The sequence below is a fragment of the Ammodytes marinus genome, assembly GCF_949987685.1.
Source record: "Ammodytes marinus genome assembly, chromosome: 2".
In the NCBI taxonomy this organism is placed as follows: Eukaryota; Metazoa; Chordata; class Actinopteri; order Uranoscopiformes; family Ammodytidae; genus Ammodytes; species Ammodytes marinus.
Window position 1 is genome coordinate 12,450,217 of NC_137231.1, and position 23,349 is coordinate 12,473,565.

General features: G+C 39.6%; 2 protein-coding genes across 2 annotated transcripts; both read right to left on the reverse strand.

Moving 5' to 3' along the window:
• Positions 1 to 12: 12 nt before the first annotated feature.
• On the reverse strand, positions 13 to 13,036 carry ppp2r2aa (protein phosphatase 2, regulatory subunit B, alpha a). Its single transcript, XM_080047870.1, has 10 exons — positions 12,774 to 13,036; positions 12,309 to 12,386; positions 9,536 to 9,633; positions 9,161 to 9,326; positions 8,872 to 8,984; positions 7,962 to 8,139; positions 6,013 to 6,177; positions 5,166 to 5,335; positions 4,948 to 5,039; positions 13 to 4,020 (listed from the first exon to the last, which is right to left on the reverse strand). The coding sequence occupies exons 1-10, from the start codon at positions 12,778 to 12,780 to the stop codon at positions 3,741 to 3,743; spliced, it is 1,347 nt and encodes a 448-aa protein (XP_079903996.1). The 5' UTR covers positions 12,781 to 13,036; the 3' UTR covers positions 13 to 3,740.
• Positions 13,037 to 17,058: 4,022 nt separating this feature from the next.
• vps33a (VPS33A core subunit of CORVET and HOPS complexes) lies at positions 17,059 to 23,124 on the reverse strand. Its single transcript, XM_080051781.1, has 13 exons — positions 23,022 to 23,124; positions 22,593 to 22,658; positions 22,297 to 22,424; positions 21,968 to 22,154; positions 21,104 to 21,220; positions 20,796 to 20,970; positions 20,381 to 20,574; positions 19,481 to 19,607; positions 19,264 to 19,331; positions 18,958 to 19,095; positions 18,694 to 18,831; positions 18,440 to 18,608; positions 17,059 to 17,617 (listed from the first exon to the last, which is right to left on the reverse strand). Exons 1-13 carry the CDS (start codon positions 23,121 to 23,123, stop codon positions 17,424 to 17,426), a joined length of 1,803 nt encoding a protein of 600 aa, XP_079907907.1. The 5' UTR covers position 23,124; the 3' UTR covers positions 17,059 to 17,423.
• Between the last annotated feature and the right edge of the window lie 225 nt (positions 23,125 to 23,349).

Here is a 23,349-nt window from a genome sequence, read left to right on the forward strand (position 1 = left end):
ATTTAGGTTTGAAATTCTTTATTACTTTTCATCTAAATTGTACTTTATTCCATTTGACAAAGAAAAACATAGCTGTACAATGAATGAACCATTTGTAGTTTTATTCTTTTTTTTTCCTCAAACAGATCACTAAAAACTCTCCAACAATCTTTATTTAAGAGCCCCTTGAACGAAATAAACAAACACGTCATACAAATTAAGGAAATTCACAAAAATAAAAAGTGCATTTATTTTCTAACTCCTGTGATACATTAGACATGTATATAATGCTGCTTCAAGTGGAAAAACCTCATAACTCCAATTAAGACCGTTTCCTTGAGATTTTCATGATCCTCTCGTCTGTAGGGCAAGTGCTGTTGACCTGAGGTTCAGGTTTAAAACCATTATAGCCACTTAAAATTCAAAAATGTGTATGATCTGCCTGTAAACAAGACAGTTTTTAATAAAGTCCTGAAAATATATATATATATTTTTTTAAATTGTTGATTTTGAAGGTACAAGGTTTTGATCACAGAGCAGCGGTGAATTCCCCTGAGCAGTCTCCTGTCTGGCATGCCAGAAATTTCAAGAAACATACTTGATTATCTTATCTCTTCTTAATGCTATAAGAAAGGCATTAGGGTTCGTATGAACATCTTTGTGGTTTACACTATAGCCTTGAACTATAGCTATGAAGACAATATGAGGGGTGATTGAAAAGATATTATTGATCAGTTTTCTTTTTTTATTAACATCAAATCTGCTCTGTCTGCAGATGGGATTATTTAAAAAATAAATAAATACCAATTTTATCTCAAGATTTTTTTCAAAAAGATGACTTTGATCAAATACTATTTCTATGCCAATATTTGGATTTTTAAACATTTCTCATATCTTCCAGGCTGTTAGGACAAACGTTATTAAACGGTGAGTAAATAATGCTTCCATTGGACAGGACAAGGCTGATTTCTGATCTCATACTTTGAATGGACAACTCTTGTTGATCGGTGGCTAAATGACTGGATCATCCTTGAACCGTGGAATGGGACAAAGGTGCCACATTATACAGGTTTACAATATGACATTAGGCAAATAACTTGAACGAGACACACACACACACATACACGACAGTAAAGAAAAGCCGTTTCCCCAAAATGACTCAAACTACTAGAGGATATAACCCAGAGCCCTGAGAGAATGATTCTCGACAGTAGCTCAACTCCACCGCATGTGGAAAAGGGTGGTTATTTTGGCGGCATCCTAATGATTGGAAATCGGTTATCTAAGGTAGTAGGAGTGACACATTGACTTACATAAACATGACCCAGTGGACCATTATGCGGCATGCCCTGAGTCAATGGCTTAACCTGTCACCAAAATGTAATTTCAAACTGTGCTATAATGAACCGCTTCAGTAGGGAAATGGCAGCATGTGGCTGAAGCATAGTGTAGCAGAGGAACAGCAGAGTTCCTTCTTTGAAGAATATACCCATGTTCAAGACTCATGAATGACCAGTTGCATACAACATTCATCTGCAAATGAAGTGCTTCACAAATTCTCCTTTTTAAATAAACAAGTCTAGATTCTCAGGAGAGAGAAGACATTTCATACAATAATTCAAAATCCGGCTGCCTAGTCAATCTCGTTGACTAGCATTACAGGGAGCCTGATCCAACATAACATGTTTAGTAAAATGCCTTTCCCATTTAGACCCACAGGGACCTATTCTTTCACAGCGAGCAAAATGATACCATCAACAAAGGCATGGCACAAAAAAAAAAAAAAGAACGCTAAAGATCCAAATTAAATGGAAACTAATTCTGAAGCACCCAAAAAAAGTTCCTACATCAAAATCAGTTACAGTCAGCCTAATTAAAAAAATAAAATAAAAATGTTATAGTGCTTAGGACTACAGGAGGTACTGACACCTGAAAATACTTTTCTTAGGACATCCCACATGAGAAACGATGCACTTCCTTGATGTCACAAAAAAAATGTCTCTTGCTTTTAACGAAAAACCTGCCGGAATAAACAAAATATCCCAAAGTCATATGAAAGAAGGGTTACCTGATGAGGCAAACTCCGTCTACAATCAGTCTGAGATAGACAGCTAAAGAAACTACAGTGATCAGACTGTAATCCTATTGCCTTAATTTATACAAAAATAAATCAGCTATAGTGATTCTTATTTTATCATCAGGTAGGTACAGTAAAAAAACATCATAAAAAAAGCTCTACAACACACTACATCTAGAAGGTAAAGCGGTCCATCGATCTGCAACTACACAGCAGGCTTTTAAATAGGGAAGCTGGCAGCGGCCCCTGACTTTGGTGCCACACACCGGGAGAGAATAAGGCTACATCACGCCATCTACCCTTTCGCAGATATAAGCTATTGTCCTGAGCTTTATATAGAGGCCCTCACATGTGCAAAGGGGACCAGTCTGACCAGGGGCACCTTGTCTGCATGACAGCTTTAAATGGACAAAACTTAGTATAGGACTGGTTTCTTTGGCATGATAAGCCCCCCCACTTAACTCCTAGAACCACAATACCTGACTAAGTGAGCTACCGTCATTTGTGTGTCCATGTTGAAGAACGTCTCTGATGGGTGTTTTTAGAAGTAGTTTAGGCCATCAACTAGAAATTACTTATAATATTACTGCTGATTATTTCCCGAAACGTAGCCATATAAATACACCATGAAAATCAACCTATAGGCTTGAAACTTTCTCAAGGTGAGTATTTCATCTCAGTGAACAACTGACACTTGATGCCAATATGTTAAGGACACTCCAGCATCACTGCATCGAGTTTCAGCTTGTCAAAAGCCATTCCGTTTACAAGCTATCCAAACAGAATCGCATTTAAAAGGTTGATTTTATGTATCTAACTCAAATCTAACTTGAGTTAGAAAGAGATTCACTGTGGATAACATGTCAAGTCAGTTTCAAGTAAGTTGCCTTTTTTGTCTGTCTTTTACAGTGGAGAATCAATGTAAACAAGAGGAGGGTGCCTTGAAGTTACACATCTAATAAATATTGGTTTGCTGTGGACTGTCATAAACCATTTATAGAGAATGAGCTTAAACATGATAAATCACTAGAATAGTCCTTTAACAGTAGCCCATAACAATGCTGTACTGTACATCAGGAAAGATGGGGAGCGAACTTGGCAACTTGACAGAATACTTGGGGGCAAATATGGAGTGTTGACAGCTTATAGTAGCAGTGCTTCAGGCCAGTACCAAAAGGAACGTGGTGACAGAAAGAAGCATGAACAATAGAAAGCATTTCCTATTCAAACTAATAATACATGGTAGCTACAAAGACTTAATTGGTAGCTATGACATACAAACAAATCATGTCACGATGGCACAAAAGGAAATAAAGAAACAAACCTGCCAAATGTGTGTATTCAACACATTTCCCTTTGGTTTGGGATGTAGTGGAGTTGCAAACGGTAGCTTGGTGTATGGAAGAAAAAAAAAAAAAACATATCACTAAGTCCAAAATTCTGGACTCAGACTAACAATACACACAGAAATGTGCTTGTGATGGCCTGCTCGGGTACAATGTATTAATGCCACTGTTTTTTTCTGAGAGTGTAAGTTGAGTCACATGTAATACTAAAATCACATAGGGCAGACCATATTAAGACTTGGGGATTTAGCCAAAGACGGACCAGTGTTGTTTGTATGCGTGTATCGGAGAAGTGGGGGCTCAAGCAGAAACTGGGATCTGAGCGGTTCAACAAAACGCTAGTTCAGTTTCTCCTGGAATATGTACAGATTGTTGGTGGTGGCCACAGCAATGATGTTGTCCAGGGGATGCCAGGCAGTGTGGAGGATCTTCTTGTTAAAGTCCAGACTGTCTACACTGATCTCATCCTTTTTGCGCTTCCCGCCTGTGCTTACTTTGCGTGGTTTCAGGACCGACCGGGGCTTGCTGTTCTCCCGCGACGCCTCTAGGGTGACGTCCTGCCGATAGCCTCGGTCAAACATCCGGAAGAAGTTGTTGTAGGAACCGGTCATCACGACACTGCAGAGGGGTGAGGTATGACAGAGAATGTCAACCAAAATTAATCAGGAATGCCACAAGTGCCTGTCATGAACTACTACCAGGGAGATGTACGGAACATCCCACCCACTCAGTGGCCTCATGGTCTGCACTGAGCTGATAACCACAGCCATTGATAAGGCCAATAAAAATCAGCCCAAAACATTTACAAGCATCACACATATTAAATGTGTTACCCTGTTCCTGTGTGTGTTGTCTTACGGCACGGCATCGTTTTTGCTCTGTGCGCCCACGTGCATCAACACCCACCAGCTCCCTTTTCAAAGCGTGTACGGCCAGCGCCGCTGGACAGCTGGAGTCGCGAGACCGAGGAGTTACCGCGGTAATTAAAAGTGACGGGCGATCGCGCTTGATAATATGATTCTGTATGTGGTATTGACACAACAACAAACGCACAGAAGGTTATTGTTCCCATCCAAACAAGTAAAAGTATGGACTTGCTCGTATGCGTCTCTGTTTTGAGATTACCTGCAGTGAACACAGTATTATTATTCTGAAAATTAACCGGATGTTTTATTGTTGTGTCAGCATCCGTGTTCCCGTCTCTTTCGATCCGTTCTGTGCTAAATTGATGCACCGAGCTAAGACATCCGGCAAAAATAGAAACTGTGTGTATTCGTTGCAGAGGGCACCGGACAGCCGGAGCTGCAATGGAGCAGAGAGACTTGCAGAACTTGTGGAAGCTCCGCTGCCGTGTCGAAGCAGAGAAGGACCAGACAGGCATCCGGTGGGATACAGCCTTTAGGAATTCCATAGGCATGATAAAGTGACTATCTACTAAAGTGATAAATTCTTAAAATTTGCTTCGACAATGCTGACACTTGTGCAACAACAGTTCTCCAGAAGGTGTCTTTTAAGCCTGAGAGCGAATATAACGTAGATATTCACCTGTCGTTCCCGTTCCAACAGCACTCAAACTTGTCAAAGATGCAATCGTTCTCGTAGAGGGAACACAGCTTACTCCTGAGATATTCATGAACCTGTTAAGACAAAGTGTTGTAGTTATAAACACATGTGCCAGAGTGGAATTTTTTTTTTATTATTATGACACCTCCATCTAGCGGAGAGAGTAGAATGATGCCTCAGGTGTTGCAGAGGTAACAGACCTGATATGTCTCTACTGGCCGTGACTCCATGTTGAGATCCCAGATTTTGACGGACAGGTAGTCGCGGGTCATCATGTAGCGTCCACTGTGGCTGAATTTTACATCAGAGATGGATGAGATGATTTCAGAAAAGAAAGAACGATTGTTTGGGTCCTCTGGCTCTTCAAACACTTGAAAAAATAAAATAAAGGAGGCATGTCGTTAATACACTATCGATTGCAATGATATACTTAAATATTTATATAGCTGTTAATTTAATGCAGCAACATATACCACTTTGTTTTAATAGTGTGGTCACTTCAGGGGCACACATGTTCTGTATGTTCTTATTCATACTTTTGTGGCAAACATTACAATATGCATAGTGTTTCAAAAAGTTTCATCTTAAAATATGAAATATCTAACAAGGAGATGTAGTGGTTTTGAAACTTGCTGCTATTGAGCTCACAGGTGTGTGTCGTGGTGGTAAATAACTGTGTGGGTCAGAGGTTAGTGCTGTTGCTTCTAAGACAACAGTGAGAGTTGGTTGTAATGAGGATTAAACCAGAGACCTTCTTAAAAAAGAAATCCCTCTACCTTCTACCACAGCACTGTCAGGTTGACTGACGTTAGACAGGAACTTTCACCTTTCACAAGGCTTGCCAGCTCACACTGGTGTATGGTGCTCCACTAATTGAGACTTCTCAGAAAACTGTAGGCTTTGTTAAAGCAGATTCCTGTTTCTAAGCTGTGAGAAAAGGTACCCCCCACCCTCCACATTCAGAAAATTTAACCTGTTTTAGTTGCATTGTCCGTCATCAAGTTTTCCCAGAGTTCCAGGCACACAGCAGAATGAATGTTAGCTTACATTTGGAGTGCTTGTCGCACAGTGCCGACGCCCTCATGTCACACAGGCGGATGGTGCCCTTGCTGCTGCTGTAGACAAAAGTGTTGCATTGGTTGGGGTGGAACTCGGCTGCTGTGATCACCTCCGTCAACTCCTCCATATTGGTTGGCTTAATGTCAACAATATCTTGAGAAAGTGAGGTTAAGGTAAAAAAAAAAAAAAAAAAAAAAAAAAAAAGCATTCTCCAGAGATAAAAATTAAGGTTTTTACGATACAACTAGTACAAACATATCCTGCTACTGTCATTTTCCGGGAGGCCAAAAAGGTATTGATGGTATTGGATGTGCAAAAATGTTCTTCAATTAAACAAAGACAAAACTGAAGTAATTGTCTTTAGTGCCAAAGATGAACAATTAAAAGTCATCGCACAGGTTAAATCTGTTATGTTAGAAACCACACACCAAGCCAGAAATCTTGGTGTTGTCTAGTGACTCAGACTTGAATTTCAAAAAACACATTAAATCAATTAACAAGTCAGCCTACTACCACCTTAAAAACATATCAAGAACTAAAGGGCCTATGTCTCAGCAAGATTTAGAAAAACGTGTCCATGCATTTATCTTTAGTAGACTTGACTACTGTTGTAACAGTGTCCTTGCAGGCCTTCCAAAAAAATCTATCAGACAGCTTCAGCTAATTCAGAACGCTGCTGCTCGAGTACTCACTAGGACCAAAAAAGTGGATCACATTACCCCAGTTCTGAGGTCTTTACACTGGCTTCCTGTCACTCAAAGAATTGATTTCAAAATATTGATGTTGGTTTATAAAGCCCTAAATGGTCTAGGGCCAAAATACATTACTGATCTGCTGATACGTTATGAACCGTTCACAGCCCTTAGGTCGTCTGGGACAGGTCTACTTACAGTCCCCAGAGTTAGGACTAAACAAGGAGAAGCAGCTTTTAGTTTTTATGCACCAAATCTCCGGAACAAACTCCCAGAAAAAAAGGTCTGCTGCAACTCTCAGCTCTTAAATCAAGTCTGAATACTTTTCTGTTTCCATTTTAACCTGTCATTTTTATTTTATTTAAATGTTCTATTTCTATTAATTCGGTTTTATTCATTCGCTTTTCTAATGTGTATTATGTATTTTAATCTTGCCCCTGTAAAGCACTTTGAATGGCCTTGTGTCTGAATTGTGCTATTTAAATAAACTTGCCTTGCCTTGATTGGCTAGGGGTCAGAAAATATTGACTTTTAAGATTAAGATTTTAAGATGTTTTAAGATCAGAACAGCATATTCTATAGGTGCTCTGAGCAAGTTAGGTGTCAACATCAACTGCCTTGTTTTGTGAATGTGTTTGTTTACAATGGGACATTAGTCACTGATAAAAATAATGTGGACCAATTTAGGACTAAAACCTTTTACATTTACATAAACTCTTTTTAGGAGTGAAACGTACATGTTAACTTAAATAAGTATGTTAGAGCAACTATGTGTAGAACGAGAATATCCCTTACTTTGGGGGACATCTGGTGGTAGTATCAAATATGACACCAAAGCACACCAACTCTGTTGTTCACTGTAAGTCGCTTTAGTCAAACTGACATGTGGTGGGCAGGTGTGGATCCTGATCAGAAAGTCAGTCAGAGCCCTTTTGAGGGACAGAACTGAACTTGCCAGGTCATGCCATTCATTGTTTCACATCAAATGTATGTTCACTTAAAATGGAGCGGTTATTTTCACTTTGTTTCCTTGATCAGACTGCACACAAACAACAATGCTACATTTCTAAACAATATTTGTTTGGTAACTGTACTGACTGAAAAGATTGCATTTCCAATTATTGTTAGCAGTCTTTTACGTCACATCTTTTTTCCCCACAGGAGAGAATTAGAATAATTTATGAATTAAATCAAGATCTACAGAACATGATGGCTGCATGGAATTCCAAAAACAGAAAAGGATACTAAAGCTGCGATCATTGATCTCCAGATTCCATAGGTTAACGCGCAGGTCATCTGCAGACAGGTAGGTCTCACAATCACTGTTGACGGAGATGGAGTTGATATGGTAGGTGTGAGCGTTGGAAAACACTCGTCTAGGGCTGGCTTCCACCATCAGGTCCATGGGCCTGAACACTGGTACCTGATGAGAGGGGCAAAGTTTGTGTCATTGTATTTTCAGGGAAAGTTGAAGATTGTGTGATCATCATATAATCCAACATAAACAAATATTTACACACATTATAAATAACATTATCTTAAAAAGAATTGGATAAGTCCAGAAAGATTCTAAATTCTAAATGCATTTCTATTTTGCTGTTACTGACGCATACAGTAACAGTCAACCGTTGTTTACACAAAGAGAGAAGGGCCTGGCTCAGTGTAAAAGGCAAGTCCGTTAATCTGCGTCTATATTTAGAAACAAATCAATAAATATAGATCAGCAGCTCCAGAAGTGGAAGGAGCACATTAAGAAGGAGAAAAATACCAAGTGAAACTAAAGCTGAAGACCCTTTTCAGAGAACAAATTTTGACATTAACAGTTAAATCAGGTTTTAAACATATCAGTTATTGCTGCGTTGCAGTAATTAAAGGAGTGGATTGTTGATGTTATAGTTACACCTGTGCTTTTGCAACATGTCAGTATGTCTGCGTGAATCGAAAACAGCTGACAAAACACAGGATTGGAGGGCAGTGGTGGGATGAAATTACAATACTTTACATGTGTTTCAACAAATTAAATTCTGATTTAATAAGCTTTTAAAAGTGCAACACAATTGGTATGAAGGCACAGCAGCATCTTAAAACAGTGCCATGGTAAAGAAAAAATAAGGCTCAACATTATTGGGACAGTGATGAAGCAATGTATACACACCCGTAGTGTTGTGACAGTATTGAAATCTCTGTATCGTCCATCTTCTTCCTTCAAATTGTAGCCCTCCGGTCTCTTGTCACGCTCACTAATTTTCCACAGCTTTATGGTTTTGTCTGTCAACGACCAAAAAAAGCACAGATCATGAAAAACTCATCTTCAGAAACAGAGGCATCTCAAATTAGATCACTCGTTGCCAAATGTGTCTCCAGAGCACATTTGGGAGGTTGTTTCACAGGCACACATTTACTACAGTGCATCAAATTATTTCGAAAACAAGTAGTCGACTAACCATTTGTGGACAAAAGGAACTGTGCAGCATTCTGCTGAGGCAACCATCGAATCTTGTTGATCTTCTCCTCGATCTCAAGGCTTTTCAGGTAGTCAAACTCAGGCTCGTGGCTCTGGAAGGTGCTGTAAACATTGTACTCTCCTCGACACTGTGGCTGATTCTTGCTCTATAACAATGACACAGAGTTAGGTTCAAGTATTATTGCGATAAAAATATGAGAGCAAGAGTGGGCCTTTCGACCCACGCAGGATCAGGTGAACAGTGGGGGTGTTTTCCCAATGGATATGGCTTCTGAATTCAGTAGAAAAGTTGGAACTAGTTTGAGCAAAATTAAGAATTTATGAAATGTAAAAAAGATAATTCACCAAAGCTTACCTCTGGCTCCTGCTGAAAGATGACAACACGACCCCCCTTGTCCCCAGTGGCTAGCAGCTCCCCAGAGTGGTTGAATTCAACAGTAGATATGATGTCAGCTGTCAATAAAGCAGAGTTATTAGAACAGCACTACATATTTAGCATTAAGTTAGCATTTGTATAATATGGTATAATTCGGAGCATGTTGTGTACATTTTAATTGTGTTTGTAGTGAAAATACTTTGCACTGGTTTGCAAAGTTTTTCTGGTTTAAGGATTCATCTCCTCCCAATGATGTACAAGGTTCTACCTATTTTCTATTCTATTGTAGAATTGCTCCTGTTTTGTCCATCAGTGAGGGCTGAAAAAGTCAACCATGAACACACAACAAAGCAGTGTGACGCTCATCTACAAACACACACACACACACACACACACACACACACACACACACACACACACACACACACACACACACACACACACACACACACACACACACACACACACACACACACACACACACACACACACACACACACACACACACACACACACACGGTGTGTTAGTGCAATGAACCTAAAAGTCTACAAAACACGCTGAGGAGAGGAGAAAAAAAAACTTGCCTTGTGCAGCTATCTGCACTTTTCAGAAACAAGCATTCTCATCAAATCCTACAACACAACAATCAATCCCTGTTTAAGAGCTGGCACTATTCTGAGCAAGTCCAATCCTTCATATAAGCTGTGGTGTTGTTCCTCTATTAACACAGCACACAAAGCGCCCCCTGATACGACCTGACTCCATACAAACGCTTTTATAAAAGCAGAAGAGGGCAGAGTGAGAGTATTTCTGCAGGAGTCAAAATGAAAAACTACTAAACAATTGTAGTGTTCAGAGATTTGTCAGCCCATGTACTGATAGGTATTGACACAAGGAGAGGCTCGCATGTATTCTTGTCTTCAGGCAAAGCTTACTGTAAACAACCGTGTAATCCTTTACACACAAATAAGATCACAATGTACTGTAAACACGCGCATTTCGGGCACTGGTGAAATTGCTCATTACACAATGGGAAAGGGGTGATTATGATCATCATGGGACTATGGGCTCTATTACTTTGCACTTAGATTAATTTTCCACACGTACTGTGTTAAAAAATGTGATATCATTGCAAGGTTCGGTTCATCCACCTTGCAATGATAACAGCTGGGAGGTTGTGTCAAACCTTAGCTCAGTAGCTTAGTATATGTTGTTGGATACATACATGTAATTTAATTTGCCTAAACATAGGGTTTGTATTTTTTCAACATTGCCCCCTGTTTTGTCCCACTTCTCAAGAATCACTGATACAACAATATCAAAAAATATTTTCAAAATGTAAATGAATAAACATTTTTTTGATATCTGACGGTTTTGACATATTTACCGTTTCTTAAACAGAACAAATAAGAGTTTTTCTAGTAGCAGTTTGGTTTTTCTGTTGATGATAGGTGCTAGTATGAACTACTTCAGAAAAATAAAATGGATCGAAACATTTCAAATAACTTCTTCAGAAATTGTAAGTCGGTGTTGACGTATCATGGTTGTGACGCAGGACTTTCAAGATTTGTAATGTAAAATATTCTAAAACTACAACACTTATCAGAGCCTGTCTGACTCTAATGTACTCTGCAGAGGGAGATTGTGACAAGAGGTCCTTCAAAGTGACAGCTACCCCTTATTTTGGCTGATTTTCTTACATTTTAATGGATTGTCTGATGGTGGTGACAAAGTGTCCCACCACTTTGAAACCATATAAAATATAAATGTGTTGAAGAAAAACAGTTTTTATTGATATGAGAGATTATTTAGTGTTGCTTTTCATGAAAAAACACTTTTTAATAATTAAAAGTACATTTTTAATAGGTTTTATTGCATATGAAATATTGAAACCTTCTCTGAGGACACACTGTTTTGGACGTCGTGAGAAGATAACAAGTGTCATATATTTGACATAATAATGATAAAATTTAATTTAAGGGGATAATTGTGCTCCAGACATTCTATTCTTAATCCCTAATAACATCTACAATTTTAAATATTTTTATTTTTAAAGATAACAGCAGTTACATATGGAAGACTGCCTTTTGTCCCGGTTCTCAAGAATCACTGATATATATATATAAAAAATAATAATAATACCCCATATAATTATCTAACCAAGCAGGCAGTTGAAAACTGCAACAGCAAAGTCTCTTTCCAGAAACAATGAATGTGGATTCTCCTAGGTTACCAAGACTGTTATTCTAGAAAGAGGCTCATGCCACCTTATGATGCTCCATGCACTACTAATGAAATATATTTGACCTCTATTGTATTGGATTTGCGATATAAGTCCGAAATTATCAGACCATCTGCGAATAGATAATGCTAATTGGGAAAGTATTTTCTTTTGACTAAGCAATTCAGACCATTTGAACTCGGGGCTTTAATGCACCGTTTCAAACACATTTTAAGTGGAAACCATGAAAACCGATTGCTCAACAAAATAATCGCGCTGGTTCAATGACTTCCGACTTGTTTACAAAATGCCTCCGTCTCTCCTGCAGAGTTAAAAACCTGCGACTGTGCAGATTCAGATTCACAAACATCACATTACACACACAAATGCACTGTGACCATTTGGGACTGTTGGCGTTTTGCAGCATTTATGCAGAACATAGATGAACGTTATCACAAAGTGTAACAGTTAGCATTAAAGCTAAGTTCAAAACAGGCTAGTAGTGTTCAGTGACCACCACATGGACTCACCTTCGGCGACATCATCATCTATCGCTCCTTTGACTTGGGAAAAGCACCACTGCACATCGCTGTTCCCACCACCGGCCCCTGCACGAAACAGATACAACTTTTAAAACACACCACAGTCAAAAAAGACAACTTTAAACGCGTTAGCCTAGTGCTAACTTAGCTAAAAATCATTTAATATAAGAACGAGGCTGAGCGTGCCTTGATACTTAATACGTGTTTTAAATGGATTAACATGTTACCTGGACCAATAATTAGTTTAAGCGTGTTTGCTGTGGGTAAACTCTCACTTTCACACTGTCACTCACTGACACACTAGCATCTTGGTGGTATCTTTAGCTTGCTAGCTAGCCTGCGCTGCTGATCCACAACTCAGTGACATACCATCATTTGCACTGAATGGGATATCAATTGTTGAATTACAATTAAACCCCAGGCTCCCCGACAGTCGTTGCTCTGTAGTTTTACCTGCCATGGTGAGCGACTCAGAAAGGGGGAGTCTCTGTAGTGGGCTCGGGCCCTGGACTCTCTCAGTGCAGACCTGGATCGGCTCGGTGGTTCTGACCGTGGAGCGGTGCACGAACAAACCCGGGAGTGCTGCTAATAACTCCGAAGAAGAAGGTACAAGTACACAACCCAGTTGGTATGTACAGCACGGAGCAGTTTCCAACCAGAGAAAGTAAACTACAATCCTCAGTGGGGAATTTCAGACTTTGCACTCTACTTTGAGATTTCCCTCGCCTCTGCCTCTCCCAGCCTTTCAAAATGGCGCAGCGCGGGTGGCGTTCAGCTAACATCAAACGGAGCGCGCGGAGGGTGCATCATGCAATTTTAATCTGACTGACTCCTGAGCTTCCACCGTCTTCTACCCCCATGCTTCAACCGACCTGGGTATGTTTTTATGCCCCGGCGTCCACAAGGTTAATTTATTCATAGCATAGCGCGTTGATCTTGCACTGACTTTTATTTTATAAAAAATGTCTGTAATAGTCTAACCCCGCCCATGTGAATTGTTTCAGTGGACGAAATCGAACTCACTCAGGGTTAGTGTTTAGCTTCACATCAAAAATGAAAACATTTAATATGAAGGAAGTTTAATTTAGAAAAAATAATTGACTAATAAAAGTTTATTTTTTATTTAATTCAAATGGTAACTAAAGATAAAAAAAAAAATCACGGGTTTGTATTGTAGGCTATTATAGTAGGCTCCTGACAGATTAAATGTAGGCATTTGCATCTTCCTCTTAAAAACTAAATACTTCTTTGGATTTCCAGCATATAGGCCTACTGTAAAAGAAAATATGGATCTTTGCTGCAGCTTTTCTCATCTGACATGAGCATATGGAGGATTCCATTGTGAAAAGGCCACCCTTGGTGCACCAAGATGTTAAAAGTGAGTTACAAACTGAAATTTAGACTCTTGGCCTAAATTTACCTGGCCTGGGCCGCAGGGAAAAAAAGTGAAGTGAACTGGACCCCTATAGATCTTTATCACAACCGGGCTGGGTATCGAAGTTCAATACTTTTCAGGCATCGACAGAAATGGCTTGGTACCATCGAGTATCGAAAATGTTTAGTATCGAAATATCTTGTCGTCCAACGTCAGAGAGCCTAGAAGGCAGCGGCATGCTTGATGTGTCAAGATCTAAAGGTGCTGGTGATTGGCTGTGGGGAGCTGCTCAGGAGGACATAGGGCATTTGTGGTAATCTGAAGGCAATTACATCTTAATTTAAGTTTTATTTATTCATATTTTGTGGAAAAAAAGGCCAATGAGCTGAACAATTTAACTTGATTTTTTTTTGCCATATTTTATAATGTCATCTTGTTAAATCTGATTTCATTCAATTAGTATCGAAAAAAGTATTGTAGGATGAGGCTCAGTTCAGTTCTCCTCACAGCAGATCCAGGTTTGAATCCAGCCTGTGGTCGTTCTCTTCATGTAATTCCCCTCTCTGCCCCATTTCATCTCTGTCTCTCTGCACTCAATAAAAGCATGGAAAAAGTATTGTTCAGGAACCTGTATCAAAGTCAAGGTATGAGTATCAACAGTGAAATTCTTTGAACGTTACCCTGCCCTACAACAGACATTTTGGATTAACTAGGGCTGTGTTCCATTCAAGTATCCGATTCCAGTAAACTATGAGGGTGTGACAGTTAGACAGAATGCACAATACTTGGTCCCTGAAGCACAGACACAGCTAAATGGAATTCAACCATCATCAATTTTCTTATTTACACCATTGCTTTTCCCATTGTGACAGGTCAACAGGTGTTGCCTTGAGGCCCAAATCATTTTTATGTATGCCGTGCTTTGCTGGCAACCATATTCAATTTCACATAGTAAACATGGGTCCTTCACGCCATCCGGGAGCCTGGGGCCCCTGGGGCAGTGGCCCGCCTGGTGGGTCAGCTTTTCTTATTCACATGAGATCCCATCAGTAGATGCAGCTTTGTTTGATTCAAGAGAAATTAGCAGTTTAACAGAAAACCATTTCTACTGACATTGTCACTGCAGTGTTGCCCTATAAACTAAAACACAGGCTATTTGTTTTACTTAATGTTCTTTCCAAGAAAAGAAAAAAAAACACACAGTTAAAGCTTTTATCAATCAAAAATACACAAGACTGTTTTTGTATGCAACACAACCATAAAAAACATACATTTATTGCTTCATTATTCTGCAACTCAGCAAATATCACTGTTTGTAGAATGCATATTGAGGCAATGGCAACAAACACATCTGATTCGAGCTGGCTTGTTTAAAATTAGTTTCACTGTGGAGTTGATCTAAATGCCAACTTAAGATCATTTACAAAAATAAATAAAACTGCACAAAAGCCGTGGGATTTACTACAACAGTGAATCAAATAAGGCAATAAATTCATGATCACTCTAGCTGTGGATATTGTGTTTGGAGACATTCATCTTTTATAGGAACTGCATAGACCACAAATCCCAAGAAGGTATGCCCAATCAACTGCATTAGTAAGCTGTGAGTGCATTTTCTGCGGTCCGTTTCCTGGTCACTTTCCCACCATGTAGTAAGTGGTCCATCGGGCTAGTAGCAAAGCCCCAAACAGCACAGTATAGCTGAAGAGAACAAATTTAAGGATTTCCTTGAAGGTCCTGAGGAAGCGGATAAACAAGGGGTCCACATCTAGAGACTCCAGCTGCATCTTCTGCCTGTGATCAAGTTGAGTCAGGTGTCCCATGTTCTCACCTCGACCCATTCTGCAAACACACAGACACACACACCTACAATTTCAGACACAACAAGATACGAAACAACTTTAATGTCCAACAAGGGTGGCCCAACAGAAAATCCATCAAAAAAAACATACAAACCTTATAGCCACACTGACCACAGACATATTTGTTCTTTGTACTTACAAATACATTCTTTTTTACGTGTTTCATATATTATTAAACACGTTCAAGTTCATTTGTATTAGACGTGCAAATTGATTTGTTGCTCGCCTAGCAGGCCACTGTTAATAATTTATCCGTAAATTGCAAAGAGTGGGTTGTGTATCGATCTGTTTTCTTTGTGGAAAGTCACAAACATACAGACTATGGAACATCTGCAACATTCACCTTTCACGGTGTCTCTTAAACTGTTGATATTTTTAGAGAGAGACTTGCTGAATGCAGTTTCTTGGGTTACATTAAATACATTTGTGCGTTTCCTTTGAAGTAGTTCATCCAACTACCGAAGTTGCAGCCAAGCTTGTATATGAACCATGTTGAAGTCTTAATAAATGATGCTGGTAAATATACAGTCGTTGTCCTGCCTCAGTTAAAAATGGAGGGGTAGTAAGTTGTCTTTTTAAAACATGTTAATAGCTAAAGGTGTAAACACAATTCAACTAAAAAGGGCTCAATTAAAAACATGTATGATAAGTTAGAAGTTATTTATATAGTAAAAAAAAAGTGAACATTTCTTACCTTGGTGTTGTTGGAGGCGGCAGGAGCTGATCAGAAAGTGGGCTCCTGTGCTTCCAGCCCTGAAGTCCAAGTTGGTGTGTGCTGCTTTCAGCGTTTCAAGCCCTTGTGGTGGAGGAGGAGCCAAAAGCAATAACATCTGAATCCCCTGGGATTGATCTAATGGGAGTATAAGTCTTCAGTGCACCTGCTCCTCAAATACAGAAACTGAAACCGTAGGGTAAAGGGTTTTACTCTTTAAAAAAAAAAATCAAAGCAGTTTCCAAGTATTTCAGTAAATGAACACAAATTAACATGGATTAACCCAAGCTAGTTCACTAGAAATATCTGAGTGCTGTCAGCAGGTTTACGCTATGTTCATAGTGTAAGGCACGGAGAAGGTATTGACTGAAAAGGAGATCAAACACCATCCTGCATGCAGACATCCTCTCCCGGAACAAGGAGCAAATGGCCTCCTAATTCAATCAGCATCCCGCACTGTCAAGTCATGTGCTGCCGGGGGCCGATCTTTCCAGACAGCACAGGGCCATTAGTGGCTGGTCGGGGGGCCTGTTACTGCGCTAATTGCTCCTTCAGAGAACTGGACCAGTGCTGACGGATACACTCCCCATCCCATCCCTGCATTTCATCTGCTGTCCCTGATCCCAATCAGCTATCCTTTCTGAAGATGATCTACTAAACAACAGGGCAAAATAGCTCCCACCACGTGACCCAAGTAATTCAAGGCTAATTTCAGTTACATCATCAATACTTTATCTATTTGTAACCCAGCAAAAAGCCACACAGAACAGAAAACTCCAAACACATGTATACATTGTAGAAGTGCCTCTTTAATCATCATCTTATACATGACATCACAAACATCCCAAAGATTTTAGTTATACATACATATATATACAGCAGCTCTAGAGTAGAGCGATGACCTCAGTTGTGGAAATGTAGCCAGAGGACAAAGGGATGTGCAATAAACAGTAGCATTAAACCAACTTAATATTATATTGTCTGAATGCAAAAATCAGAAACGTTGAATGTAAACATAATAATTTGTTTACAATAAAACTCCTGGGCACATTTAAAGAGCCCTGTGCCGTTTAGCCAGCCAGCGCTGATATGGACCTAAACAGCAGAAGTTTTCTGAAGGATGGCTTGTTTTAATGTGGCCAGGTGTATGTGACTCAGGGGGCCTGGGATTCAGGTCTGTCCATGAGAGATTTGATCCAAGTTGTGCCGTTTAAGAGTTTTGTGGTGGCTATAATATACTCCATCCCGCTGTCTTCCATCTGAGAGAGGAAACGAAGAGCGGCTATTTCTGCATACGACACTCCACCGAGGAAGAACACCAGCGTTGTCCGATTCTCCCCCTGTTGGCCTGTTTGACAGGAAAAGAACATGCATGTAACTCAAACAAAAACGTACCGGCTAAATTTGCTAAAATGGGGAAACTGTGAGCATTACAAAGGACATTTCATTATTTTACACTGATTAGGTAAATCCATTGCCTTTCTCAGTTTACCCAATAAAACAAAATGGTCATGTCCCTTCTTCTAAAGCACCACATTTTGCAAGGTGACAACACAAATTCAGCCGTCACCCTCCCCATAGATTAGAATTCTCTTTTATCACATTTTCAAATCCAATTTAAGGCTGGCATGTTGAAACAAGTATGATGCCCAAACTTGACCGTTCTAATTAGCACATTTCAAATTGAGTGTATAATTAAATATTTTTTTCCCATCAATGTAACACCTGCTGACAGTCACTGACAAAGTGTGTTGTTATCTAGCCTCCTCTTTAAAACAGAAACACGGAAAACCTACCAACACTGACAGAGCTGCTGTGGTATTGTCAGCTTAGTGCAATCAACCTGCCAATCTGCTGCTGTCCATCATATGAAACAAAGCCTGTGTCTTATCTACACAGGGCAGGCAGGGAGGGCGTCTACTTTTATTCTGTTTAGTGAGCAGCAGTGCAAACAGCGGGGCCTACTACCTTTCAAATCAAAATCAAGCTTTATTTATGTAGCACTTCTCATACACAAAAAGATAACATAAAGTGCTTAACATAAAACATAAGAGAAAAAACAGCCATATCAACCCCCCCTTTCTTCCGACCTCCCACCCTAATCCACAAACAGAGCAGTATTACTGACTGAAAATGCATTATATAAAAAAAGCAAAAAACAACAACTTACGTTTCTTGTGAAGACCAGCAGGCAGCTGCTGTCTCTCCTCAAAGTGCGGGCCCGGAAGCATCTTCAGCACCTCTTCGATGCTTCGCCAGCCGGGCCTGGCTAAGACCTGGGTCAGTCGGATGCTCAGTGGAGCGTAGCCACTGTACACGTAGGAGATGTCGTTGGGGTTCTGAGGGAATCAAAGAAATAAAGTGGAAAATCTCAAGCAAGCCGAGATTTATCCTTCGAGTGTTACTCATTCAAATAATTTGTACCTGTTCATTGGCGTCCTCCATCCACAGTTTGAGGGTTTTTCTTATGGTGGGGTAGTTATTCCTTGAGCCCGTCTGTGGCTTCAAAAGACCTGCCTTCTCTAGGTTGTTCAGTGTTAGTATGTGTTCATACCCGTAGGTCTTAAAAAAAAGAGAAGGCTTTATTAAAATCCCTCACTTGACAGTTTCAATTATTAGTTTATAGAATTGAGCAATTATTGGAAATATTCCACAGTACACAGCACTTCACCACTATTGTTAATCTACCTGAATAATCTCCCTCTTGTAGTAGTCAAACACTTTCTGTTTGAGGCCATTGTTGCAGACTGACTGCATACACACCAGACGCAGAATCTTGATCAGCGGATCCTTTTGGGCAATGCTGTCTTCAATATACGTGTTCACCTGGATAGTAAAAAAAAAACATAAATGAAATATTATTAACTCTGTCTTATTATTTTTGGGAGGATTTAATTTAACTGAAGCAAAATCATATACAACTATAGTATACATTCACGTGAGGATATTTTTTTATGACTTTAGAAAAACAACGGGTAGAAAGATGAGGAATACCTTGTCTGTGTCGACTCCGGTCATGAACTCCTGCTCCACTGTTAGATTATCAAAGAAGGCCTCGGATGCTGAAATGAGAGACATTAGTTAGATCTTGTTACATTACATTGTTACCTACAATGCTTGCAGTTATGAAAGTATGTTGCAAAGATTTGACACACATGCAAACAGAATGACATGTAGAGCAGCTTAAGAGGAAAAGAGGGGAGTTATTTACTGGTGATGTCCTTGATCAGCTCTGCTATAGAAGTGTGGTTGGCGAGCGAACTTCGTGCTGCCTGCATGTGAGGCAGCTGAGAGACAAACTGCTTTATTTCTCCCACTGTTTTGGCATTATGGCGTTCCTAAAAGAGAAAAAAATACACCACTTTACTTGCAGATCTGATCAAATGTTTAATACTGCAGCTTATAATTTACATGATTGAATCCCATTTTGATTTGTATTACCAAAAATAGTCAATCGTTTAGCACATCAGTAAATGAAATACTGTTTTGGAATTGGCTGATAATTAAAATGTACCAAAAAACATGGTTAGGAAGCTGTTGCTCCGCCCTTTATCTAATTATATTTGAACACAAGACAGTTTACCAGCAATCTGCAGTTTTTTTAAAATAAAACACAGGTGCCATACAGACCAAACAATGACACTCACACCCACACACAAAAATCAATGATGTTCCTGAAAACCTTTCTAATGCTTTTCCGACATTAGCGAAGAGCAGCCTGCTCCCCGGGGGCAAGAACACCTCTGATGATGCACCATTTGGCTTATTAACAATCCTAATACTAATGTAGTACAATAATCACTGTACCTGCATTCTGAGCCGATAGGACAATGTTAATATGTTTAGCCTTGTTAAGCTTTCTGCTTGAACATGTGGCACTTTCTCTTATCTCTGGGTGATTGTCATCACTTCCCTAACCCGGTGGATTAGTGTTATGACCTTTGTGCTAAAATGCCAAAGAGATTACAATCAGATCAGATCAGCTGGGATGTCTGGCTGTGTGGAACTTGAAGTACCAGGGCACTTAAAGTACATACAAAGAAAAGCGTTTTACACTATCATCTGTATTGACAAATCTGTGAGAGCGCCAAAGGTGAGGCAAAAGACCAACCTCAAAGGCGGCTGAAATGATCTTGGCCTTCTTGCTGAGCGCTGCTCCAACAGCGTTGAAGTTTTTGTCCCGTATTTCTGCATACAGTTCCTCTGCTGAGTTGAGCTGTAACTTCTTGGGCTCTGTGGGTAAATCTTTACTCGCCTCACCTTGCTTCTTCTGCGCAAACTTCTCAGGGGGCAACTTGACATAGCCTTTGAATCAGAGAGCAGTAAAAACATGGAAGTAGCCATTATTAAAAGAAACGAAAAAAAAATGTATGCGGACTAAAGATAACAATAACCCATTGTTTCTTTGTTTGTGTTGTTGTTTTTGCTTTGCATTATTTTATTGACAACGTCATTGGAAATGAGCGTCACCCCTTAATGATCTCTTTAAAAGATCATTGGAAGGAGTTAAAAAGGTTTATGCTTGCCATTAGTGATTCCATAGACCTCGTCAATGAGACCCTCATAGGTGAGCTGGGTTGCCAGAGGGGTGAGCAGGTCAACGTTACGGTCCAGGAGGAGCAGAGTATCGAACACGGGCAGGATCTGATTCTGACTGCCGGCAAACTCCCTCTTCATCCTCAGCATCATGTTGGCTACATGCTGAGAACAAGCAGATCATTTATCTCTCCATCGAATTCATTCACCTGGTTGCTGCCCCTCAGTAAATTATTTTATTTTTTATATATAATACTGATCCTCAGCTTTTGTAACAAAATTATTCCAGTATACTCACCCGTGCGCATTCTCCTTTCCCATATATCTGTGGAATGGTGCCATACAATGCCTGTAAGGTCATGAGGCCTTTGGCTGTGTGGTAAAGGCTGGTTTGGTCATTTTCTAAGTAGCATTCCTGTTAGAGACAATAGGGAGCAAAACATTTTTTTTTAAACATATCAGGTAAAAAAAAATGCAAAATTCTAAATATTCCTTTCTTATATTATCCTTTTTTATTTAAATGTTGTATTTTTATCCATGTTTTAAATGTGTTCCTTTTTTTGTATTTATATTCTTTATTTGATTTTAACCCTGTGAAGCACCTTGAGTGGCCCTGTGCCTGAAATGTGCTATATAAATAAAATTGCCTTGCCTTGCCTTGCCTTATAACTGAACAATAAATATCACTATGTTATGTTAAGATATTGGTTGAAATGCTTATGATTTGAAAGCTAATCTTAGAAACTATATAATAACACTTTTATATAGTACTTAACAAGGGTACTAAATGTTTCAAAGGAACAAAGGCAGAAAAGCAACAACACAGGAGTAAAACAAAGAACACCAGGGGATAAAATGATAGTCTAAAAAATGTAAAATGGCAAGAGTGGGCTGATAAATTCCTGGCAACATATTACATTTTCAGAAACCCTTTACTATTAAATAAAGTTTTAAGAATGTGGGATTTAAAAGATGCTAATAATGTAGCATGTAAAGCTATATATAATTTGGAATAACCTACTCCAGCACCTTAGACTACAGATTATATATTGGTATGTAATTGCTGATTAACAGGGGATTACAATCACTTTATAACAACAGATACTTTATTCATAGACCAGAGGAGGGGTTAATGATTCTGGCATGTACATGTTGAACACACCCTGAAGGCACTCTCATACTCCATGGAGAGCAGGTCACCATCATAGGGAATCAGGTCCAGGATATACTCGTCAATGTTGATGAAAGAGCCCAACACGCCCTGCTCCTTCAGCCGCTGTTCACACAACATGCTCCGCCGAGGCACAAACAAAATGTGGAAATCTCTTGACGAATGCATCTTGTCCTCACTAAAAGATTTTTTACAATCAAAGACAAAAGAAGCGTTAAATAATGTGGGCAGCTTGGCAAAGTGACAGAATGGGCTTGAAAACACTTGACAAAATAAAAAATGCCTTGATCACTGTTGACAATGAGATGGCAAAAACACACCTAAATACATTTTCAGCAATGATGTCCATGAGCTCCAGTCTGGGACGGACAAAAAAGATGATGTTTTTGACATCGGCAGGGGGGAGCCTGCCGCTCTTGAGGGTGAACATCTTTTCCACTTCATGTTCCTGATGACACACACAGTACACACGTGTTTGATATATTAAATTAACAAAAACCTATGCCATGGTAGATAGATTTATGTATTACTGTGCCATTGGAATAAGATGTCTTATGCTGGTATTGTCTGGTGGGTAACTTTACATGAAGAGAACCTGTGCACAGAAAACACTTACCTTCAGTAGAGAGTACTGAGCTATTAGTCCAAAGGGTCCCGTCAAATATTCATCCCAAACTATGGCCTGGAGAACAAGGGGCACAAACGGGTTTGTAACTTTACATCATTTGCATGAACTGAAAAATTATCTGTATAAGGAAATGCTTTTCTGTTAGTGTGATGCAGCTGATAGCTAAATGTTCCAATAATAAGCTGATATAGCCATCCTAAAGGCAAAAATACACCTTGAATGCAGCTAGGACCGTAGCCATACTGTCAGAAAATGTCATGTTTAAAGATATTCATACTCTAAAACATAAAACGTGCCACAGTACGTATTTATGTGCCTACACCTGACAGCCCATAGCGTCGATGCTGAGGAGAGTTAGCTTAGACTAGCTTAGGATGCCCTATCGCTGTTTGGGCCGTGCTTCTGCGTGTCCATTACCTTGCTTCCCGCACACTTGTCCAAAAACTCTCGAAGCTCCTTTCGTGCCGCTTCTCTCAAAATGTTTAAATTGACTCTACCGTAAGATAGGTGGGCAGCCATCTTTCTGTATCAGCAACACAACAAATCAGGTGACCACGGCAGCGAAACTTCAATCACGTGACCGAAGAAGATACGAAGTCAAGATAGTTCATTTTAACCCGTCATGGTACAGCCCGAAATGTATTCCCCCAGCCTATATAATGGAAACATACTGCCTGTTAGTCTGGTCTGAACATCCTACAAGGTCTAAGAGTATCATAAATAGTGCTATTTTACAGGATAGCAA

Bases quoted from the DNA above. Each gene is read 5' to 3' on its own strand.
- vps33a (XM_080051781.1), bottom strand. From the start codon at position 23,123: ATGGCTGCCCACCTATCTTACGGTAGAGTCAATTTAAACATTTTGAGA. The intron at 22,659-23,021 runs GTAATGGACACG...CTTGTTCTCCAG, and splicing joins ACAAGTGTGCGGGAAGCAAG to GCCATAGTTTGGGATGAATA. The intron at 21,221-21,967 runs GTGTGTTCAACA...TGTCTCTAACAG, and splicing joins AGTATGAGAGTGCCTTCAGG to GAATGCTACTTAGAAAATGA.
- ppp2r2aa (XM_080047870.1), bottom strand. The intron at 9,634-12,308 runs GTGAGTCCATGT...CTTTATTGACAG, and splicing joins AGATGATGATGTCGCCGAAG to CTGACATCATATCTACTGTT. The intron at 9,327-9,535 runs GTAAGCTTTGGT...TCATTGTTATAG, and splicing joins TCTTTCAGCAGGAGCCAGAG to AGCAAGAATCAGCCACAGTG.